Below are 8,914 nucleotides of genomic sequence, written 5' to 3'. Positions count from 1 at the left end.
AGATTAAGGCCCTGTTTGCTTAGGCGCAATGCAAGAATATGGACTAGGGTCCCTCTTGAGTGTGGTGGGACCAGTGACCATCTTGAGTGTGGTGCAGTGTCCCAGCTTGAGTGTGGTGGGACACTGGGAGCTACTGCCCATTTGCAAGATGGGGTTAATATAGACCTGATACACAGTCCCAAGGACTTTGTTGCACCAAACCATTTGCAGAGTCCCAACCAGCACTATACTGTTGGAAGATGTGTAGCAGAGTTTTTTCCTCAAGGCTTGTCCCTCCATACTCCTTTCCCATCCAGAAAGAGAGTGGAAAGACACACTACATTTGGACCTGAACACTCAATTCCTACCCAAAAGGAAAAACCTCTGGGAGCAGAAAATGGTCGAAAATTGAAAATCTACATTCATCTTTGAGGGAGCATGCAGATTGCCCCGCATAGTACTTGAGGAAAGCCAACTTGTCGCATGGCTGAGGAAGGCCCTGACAATCCAAGCAACAAGATGCAGCACAACATAATATAGTCATGGTGAACACCAGCTCTCTAGCATGGTTTGCCCTTCAAATGCTTATTGAACACAGCTTCTGTTTATGCTGTGATTTAATAGGACTGAACTAGTAGGGTCTATCTGACTGTAGGAAATGTAGGGCAACATCGCTTTACTGACAAATAAAAGGTTTGGTTTTAGCTCCCATAATGAGGGGAAGGTTGTGCCATGAGGGAGATGTTCCAGCAGTTGAGGTCAACCACATTGACCTGCATTGGGTGTCTGTTATCTAGGCTCTTCATGTTGGTGGTAGGAAAAAAGTGCTTGCATCTTTGCCTGTGTACTTTGGATTTTACTCTGCAGCAAGAGCATCATCTTGCCATGTAAAAAAAATATTTCTGTTACAACAGTGACAAAAGCCCAAGATATTAAATCATTGGAAATCAAACCAGTGCAGAGTAACCTAGCATAGCTCCACAAAATCTTTGATTTATCATGGGAACCATTTCTTTAAATTGATACATAAACAGAACACCCCAGTGTCCCTCAGCAAGGCTCAACCAAGCTTCTCCCCAGGAAGAAACCTTTCATCTTTCCCTTTGCAAAGGTATTTATGATCCTAAGAGGACAGGACAAAAGGCTTGCTCTCCCCTGCCAGGCAGGGAGGAGCTGCTACTCTGCTGCTTGGGACAGGCAGCATCATCCCCCCAGGGAAAGCAGCTTTTTTAGGATTAGGAAATCCAAGGCTCCTTCTGGGTTTCCATTTGCCACCAGGAAAACCCCATGAAATGAAGGATTCAGCCAAACACCTTTACCATCGCTTATTTTGGCAGCTGTGCCCAGCATAACCACCCCAGGAATGGCATCGGGGGGGTGCAGACCCTGTCTTCATCCTGCCCATGAGAAGGCAGCCACCTCCTGCACCCTGCATGCACTGCTCAGCCCTGGCTTCAGCTTTTAACCCAGACACTAAACTGTTCTCAACCACGTCTAGGGAATGTTCACCTGCTTCAGTGAGGGGCAAGGAGGGATGTTCCTGTGAGACTTTTTTCTCTTTCTTTGGTTATGACTGTATGGAAGTAACTGGCAGGCTGTGATGGAACTGAAGAAATAGCACTGGACTCAGAGTGCAGGGATAAGAAAAAACCCTAGACTTTTCCCCCCCTTCCCTGAGAAAAGGTAATTTACGTAAATTTATCCACGACCAGCATACGGCAATAGCTCACAACTTTGTTAATGGAAACCTGGTGATCCATAACACTTGTGTGGGAGACATTTGCTCGGGGGTAATACAATATTAATGTTAATATCAATGATCGATCAGAGGATTTGCAAGAAAGGCATAAAGTATTTAATTATAATTACATTGGGAATGGCTTTGTAATGGCGACGACATTTGAATAAGGTCACGTCTAGCCCTCACCCCTGTTATGTTGTTCTATATTAAATGCCATTCACTTTAAGTGCTGGAAACCTTTCTGGAGTCGTCAGAATATAATATACTGGGTAAATTGAAATATGTCCCTTCATTTTTTGAAATATGATTGATATCCTTTGCAAAACAAATGTTAACACCTATTTGTACACAAATTTCTTTGATTATATGTTAGGGAAACTCAAGTATGACAGTGTCTCCTAGCAGGCACTTTACTGCGAGCAAAGAAAATGGCTATTTGTGAATATTAATTCATCTCTCTGAAAATGGTTTTGGAGCTCTGGTGTAAATCTATGTGGGTATATTTCTGCCTTTCCTAATGCATTTATCCTGTAGTCCTTAGTAGCCATAACTGTTTCACCATTGGTCTCAGCAGCCCACTGCATTCACCTGGGCAAGGTGTATGCTTGGTGGGAACTTTTGCTGTCATTTAGTTACCTTTTGCTCACAGCAGTAACAAAGAACACATAGTAAGAAACATATGCACATTTCACTGCAAAAAAATATATATTTCAAATATAGTGCCATGTGTACTATAACTATCAGCTTAACAGCAGCATTGCCATGTTTAAAACAATCAAGAAAAAATATGCGTATGAAGCATGAATATACAAATGTAGAGTTGCACACATATCGACACACATGTGAGTACATGCATATACTGAGATACTCACTGCAGACATACTTCCCACACCTATTGACTACTGAATATAAATACTAAACGAGCAAATTCTCATTTCTCTTCAAATGAGAATCCATCTTTCCAGTGACCCCAGAGGTTTTCTTTTTTTTCTAACATCAGTGTAAATAGACGATCAATTGGGTCTAATGAGTCAAATTTTGCTTTCAGATAATAGCCTAGAACAACCATTGATTCACAGGGAACTGAAAACTCCCATTTGAAGGCAGAATTTGGTCACAAGAAGGCATCCCTTGACAGTTTGGGAGACATGCAGTGATGTGACTTTGACATGATTTTCCATTTTGGCTTTTTTGAAGAAGAAGCAAAGACTTTTGCATGCTATGGAAATGCCAGAAGATAACAAGTTTTATAGTTTTCCCCAAAACGAGCATTTATTACCAATCGGCATGAAATACTGCTGATGGTAAATTTTCAGTACATGGCAGGACTTTCAGGATCATAGCAACATACATCATGCATTTTTACAACATATAAGTGCAGTAATATTGCTCCTTTTCTCAATAACAATATATAAGAATATATAGTATAAATGTACAGTATATATTAGACACAACATAAAATAACTTAGTGAAATGTCAAAGCTTCTGCATAAAAATTCAAGTCATGCCTGAGCATTCCTCTAGCACAATTTGCTTAATCTTATCTCATATACCTTCATTTACCTTTAGCTCATGTTGTAAAGATAATTTTATCTCTATATATGTAATTGCTTAAAACCACTAGAATCCTTGTATTTTTTTTTTCTTTTATCTTTATATTTTTTTCTTTTATCTTCGATAGGCGAAGTTTTTAGTAGCCAAGCCAAAACCAAGATTTTGTAGTGTCTCTGCTGATGCTGCCGTTAGGTACTGGGAAGCAATTTATCATGAGCAAGTTATATAAGAACAAGTTCTTAAATGCTAGTTACAGTTCATCATAGCCCATCAGGTTCTGTCCTGAAACACCCTGCTGTATGTAAATGGTAATGAAAGGACTTTCATTAGAAATGGCGCTCGTTATCTAGCATTGCTATCTGTTAATAATAAATCTCACCAGCTTTGCTGAAATTGTATCAGGTGCCACTTCAGTAATTGCTTGCAAGAAGGATCAATAAAAATCTGTTTAATAAGAATATACAACTTGTCTCAAAGCAGGTGGGTGAAATTTTGGCTTCGGTTGACACTGAACACTGCTTCTTGGAAAAATGTGTCTCCCTTCATACTTGCTAAATGAAATACATTCAGGGGCTTTCCTGCAGCATCTCAGGGAGCTTTCTGATAGTGCCAGGGGAAAGTGTTATTTTTGCTTTTAAATCAGAGTATTAGGAGACCCTATGCATCTGCCACATTATCCATCAACGTCTACCAGAGTTCAACAGCCTTGCAATTTGCTTTTGTGGAGTTTTTCTGAATACAACTTTAACAGTTTAAACAACTCTGTCCTGAATATCAACAAAAATATATCTTAAACACTTATTAATAGCTACATTTACTAAATAAAGATGGATTAAAACTGCATAGTACACAACAGTTTGAGACATGATGCTAAAATAAAAATTAAGGGAAGACAGGGTGATTTTCTGTGATCCCTTTTAAGAAAACAAAGCCCCCCCCCCAAATCATTACATTCTCAGGTAGCACATATCAAAGGAATTACAATGTTTTAGATCAGCTCAAGATCTGACCTATACACTTTGGTGGAATTGATACTAATTTCCACCAGTGAAAGTGGAATCCAATTCACTTGTCTCTAATAAAGTGTTGGGTGATGAGCAAGTCTCTTTTCTGTTGGATTCTGCTTGAAAAATAAAATTCTGTGTGGTGGTTGATGATGTCCAGGATATTTTAGAGAACAAAGCTAGAATTTCATGGATTTCAGCATAGCAAAAACTGATACTGGTTACAGTTATTTAGACTTTAACCTTAGCAAAGTTCTTAGGGGATAGACAGAGTGCCAGCTGGTGAATCGGTAACCCTTTCTGTATACAGCTCGGGAAGAGAAAAAAAGAGGCAGATGGCTGATTTTCAGTGACATGAGGCTGCTGAACACACTGCAACTCAGATTTTGTTACCACGTCTAAATAACATCACATTGTCCAAAATTGGAGATTAATCTGCTGGGCCTCCAGTAGATGATATTTGTTATCTTGCATATTGTACTGAGATCTCAGGACAGGCAAGGGGTCGGGGGCTGAAAGAATGTAATCGATGCTGAATTTAATTTCAGAATCCGATTTTGCTAAGGAGGAATTGCTCAGGCTCTGCCTGCTGGTCATGTTGTTTGGAGCAAACCCACGAGGCTCCAGTAGTCTTGGTCCTGATCCAATACTTTCGCGTTTACTTTCAGAAGAGGAAATACTGTTAAAAGCAGAGTCCATAGGAGACATATCGGGGGATGAAGGACGTTTCCCTCTGCTTGATCTCTGCTCTTTATGTTCCCTTTTCATGTTCCTCCTCCTCCGTCTTCTCCTATAATTCCCATTTTCAAAGAGATCCAGCATGGATTCGCATCCCGTTGCAAAGCTCCAATAGTTTCCTTTCCCCTTCTCATTCCCTTCTGTTCTGGGAACCTGTATTTATTTAAAGGCAGTTCAGTATTTGTATGTGTTACAGATGCTGCTGCTTAACATCTGCATTCATTTACATTCAAGAATGGTGTAAACACATATGACAAGACTTTTAAGCCTATTCTCTTTCATTATATGAATAGGATGTAAACTCCAGCCTCTTCAATTTGTTATCTATTAGCATACATCAGACAAGGACATACTCTATCTCTATAATTGACAACTCAGGACAATTTTAAATGATTTGCAGCTCAGCTGCTCTTTTTCCTTCTTTCCTAGTGATGGGGTTATTCCTGCATATTTTTTCAGCCATGCACAGTGTGTATGTAAATATATAGTTATAGGTCTTACCTTCACAAAACAACTGTTTAATGATAAGTTATGTCGGATGGAGTTCTGCCAGGCTCTTTGATTTGATCTGTAGTAAGGAAATTTCTTCATTATAAAGTCATAAATGCCAGAGAGGGTGACTTTATTTGAAGGACTTTGCTGGATGGCCATTGCAATTAAGGCAATGTAGCTGAAAAAAGGAAAACTTGCTGTTACAGCGTCACCTTGCCCACATATTCCATGATTAGGACTACACAGGTATGTGTGTGTCTATGAGCCCCCAGAAAAGTTCTCCTTTTCTGCACCCTGCGCCCTGGTCTCCAGTTCTGCACCCTAACCCAAGATGTCCGAGGGACGAGCCCTGAGCGCAGTCACTGCCTCTGCTCTCCGATAACCAGCACAAAACACAGGCATTACTTCCAGGGAGCAGAGTCACAGAGGATTAAAGAAAGTTCAGCCACCTCTCAAACCCCATCAGAAAAGTTTCCCTGGGCTGAAAGGCTGCAGTGAGACAGACCAGGCTCAGAGCCCTGTTACCAGAGATCTTGCCTGCTCCTGGAAAGGACCCGTGAGCACTACACTGTGCATCTTTCCACCACAGCACCGATTATCTACTTCCAACTCCCCCATTGGCAAGTTGCACATTTAATTCCCCTTCTCCTATGGCTCCTGGAGGTCAAAAGAGACCATTTGAGGTCTGGTCGCTCAACAGCATGCCAGAGTTGCTGTGACCCCGCACGAGAAGAAACAAATCATGAACACTTCAGACACAGAGAGGGGGGGAAATTTGCCCACCACGGTGTCAACACCAGGACCAGCCCCACCATGCACACCTGGGGCAAGGTACCCCACTGCCCTGAGTGCTCTGATCCCACTCTCCCAGAGCTCAAAAACCTCCCCAGAGACAAGGGGACTTGGAAAAACTTCATCTTACCTATATGCCGGTCTGGTGAATTTTTTCTCTTCGTCAGAACTACAGGTAGGATAATCATCCCCATCATAATTAAAGCAGTTATAGGGGTACTGTGTGTTGTCAAACATCGTCCTGCTCCTTGCTCAGCTCCTGTGGAGTGAGAGAGATGGAGTGATGTTTCTCAGAGCTAGGGCTCCCTCCTCCCTTCTTCCCTCCCCTCTGTCTGCCTCGTTCCCTCTCTCCCCCCTCCTCACTCTCCCTCTCCTCTGTACACACATACTCTCCCTGTTGGGGTGGGGATTGTTTTTGCAATTCTTGCATCCCAGACAGCCTGCCAGTTAGCATATAATTTTTTTTTTTTTTGGGGGGGGTGGTGTTATTGTTGTTGTTGCTCTCGCCTCCAGTGAGGCGGTGGGGCCGGGCGCTTGTGACTGATGGAGCTGGTGGATTGGGGGTGAACCTTTGAACCGGGGTGTGCACTGCCGGTAGCTCTGCGTGGCTCGCTGGGTGGTCTGGGCTGGAGCGGGGCCAGTGCTTCCCCCGCCACATCCACAACGTGACAAAAGCAAACAGCATGATGTTAATAAATCATGCTTCAAGGTCCCTGCTTGGAAATTAAACTTTGAGAACAGAGTCCAGCTCCCCCTCCACATACCCTCTCCAGCCCCCGAGTCCTCCCCCTTCTTATTTTTTCTCTCCCCAGCGAAGCAGGGTGGCTTTCTTATTTATTTATTTTTAGAAACCCGACGTACAATAAACAGACGATCCAGGCAGTAACTCACGCTTGTCCCGATCTGCAATCTATAATGCAGTATAATAGACATAAATTATATTTCCATGACTAAAGGAAAATGTGTATGTTCAAAGAGAGGAGAACAGAGGGATATGAGGGACTACTGTCAAGCAGGAAAGTAAAAGGAAAATAGCTGTAGGCAGGAGAGCTGCCTGTGTGGGCTTTGATCTGAAGGATGAATTAGACTAATAGCCCTGTGTGTTGGCATCCAATACTGTAACAATTTAATAGTTTTTCAATGCTTTGGAGTGTTTTCCAACAAGTGATGTAAACCGAAGACATCACACACCATTTCAGGGGGGACTAAAAAGGTGTATGCCACATGATAATTAAATTATTTGAAGACAGCTCTGTCCCAGGAACTAGCCCCAGGAGGAAATGGGTATTGGAAAAGAGAAAGCAAATTGGTGTGCAGAGAGTTGTGTGGATCGAAATATAAAAGCAGAACCACTAGCAAGGCAACTTTGTTTTCTATAGCATCCTTCATACAAAGTATGTCCCCAAACCCCTTTGGAGTTAAAGGATACAATCAGGGGAAAATTCATCTAAGTGATAAAGAACCCTTCCTAGTGATGTTTAAGTGTCTCATAGGGTTTTGATAAAGATGGGTATAAAGTAGCTTTTTTTGGTGGAATATAATGATACAGTATACAGCAGAGATTGAGAAGAAATATATGGCATGAAAATGTAGATACAAGAGGTACTTGCTGAGGAATACAAAGCCAACCAAAGAAATCCAAAACAAAAAAAAATTATCTTCACTCTAAAATACATCAATAGGCATATGCATGAGGCATCTACTGCAGAGGAGGTCTTAATACAAAGGGTCAGCTACTGCTGCCCAAGGCATTGGCAGGGCTTTAATATTGAGTAAGATGGAGCAGATTTGGTGATGAAGAATGAAATATATAATGTCTGATCTTCATTCATACTCTGTCCAGATGGCTTAAAGTAAGGAAGAGGGGGGCATGGACTCAGGAAGATTTTCCTGCACTAAAAGAACAATCCTTGAGATGCAGATAAATGTCTGCTTGGATTTTTAGCAGTGTTTCTTCTCTTTGAAGGTGTTTTACTTCACTGACATTTCAGTAATATAAGTATTGATGTTTCTGATTTATAATAAATTTTTAAAAGTTGTGCTAGTTGGATCTGATTTTACACAGTCTGTTAGCACCCTTCATTAAGTTCTTGAATACTCCATTTACAAAAATCGCCTTGATGAAAAAGTCAGACAATACACCTTGACCAAAACCTTCACGTCCTTACCAAGAGTAAGTAGTAAGTAAAGTTTTCTGTAAAGGGAATGGCAGAAAATTAATGTAGTGTCATTCTTTTTCTAATATGCTTTACCTTAATTCCTGCATCTTCTAGCCTTGGTGTGTATAACCAGCCCACCCCGTCTAGCACATCCATAATGTTCATTGCTGTTGGTGGCTACCTTTGCTCTGTGAAAGAGCTCATGGCCACGATATTCCTTACCCATTCCAGTGGAAAAACAACAACAACAACAACAAACTTAGATTAACTTCTTGAGGAGCATCTCAGGAGTGAGACTGTGGTGGAGTCTGCAGGACACGTTGGCAAGATGCATAAGGAAACTCCTGCCCTTTCCTTCTGTGTAATATATAATCTGTGAATAAATATTATTTCCTGATTGCCAGTAGTGGGCTGGAGAATTTAAGTTTTAACTCATTAAATATCACTAACTTCAT

The 8,914-nt window shown here is 41.4% G+C and overlaps 1 protein-coding gene across 1 annotated transcript; it reads right to left on the bottom strand.

Moving 5' to 3' along the window:
• Positions 1 to 2,965: 2,965 nt before the first annotated feature.
• Positions 2,966 to 6,655, bottom strand: FOXL3 (forkhead box L3). The gene is made up of 3 exons (XM_068699455.1): positions 6,431 to 6,655; positions 5,518 to 5,686; positions 2,966 to 5,169 (listed from the first exon to the last, which is right to left on the bottom strand). Exons 1-3 carry the CDS (start codon positions 6,535 to 6,537, stop codon positions 4,687 to 4,689), a joined length of 759 nt encoding a protein of 252 aa, XP_068555556.1. The 5' UTR covers positions 6,538 to 6,655; the 3' UTR covers positions 2,966 to 4,686.
• Between the last annotated feature and the right edge of the window lie 2,259 nt (positions 6,656 to 8,914).

Source organism: Anas acuta, chromosome 15 (assembly GCF_963932015.1).
Source record: "Anas acuta chromosome 15, bAnaAcu1.1, whole genome shotgun sequence".
Classification (NCBI taxonomy): Eukaryota; Metazoa; Chordata; class Aves; order Anseriformes; family Anatidae; genus Anas; species Anas acuta.
Note: the sequence above shows the minus strand (reverse complement) of the source record. Positions and strands in the feature narration are given on the sequence as shown.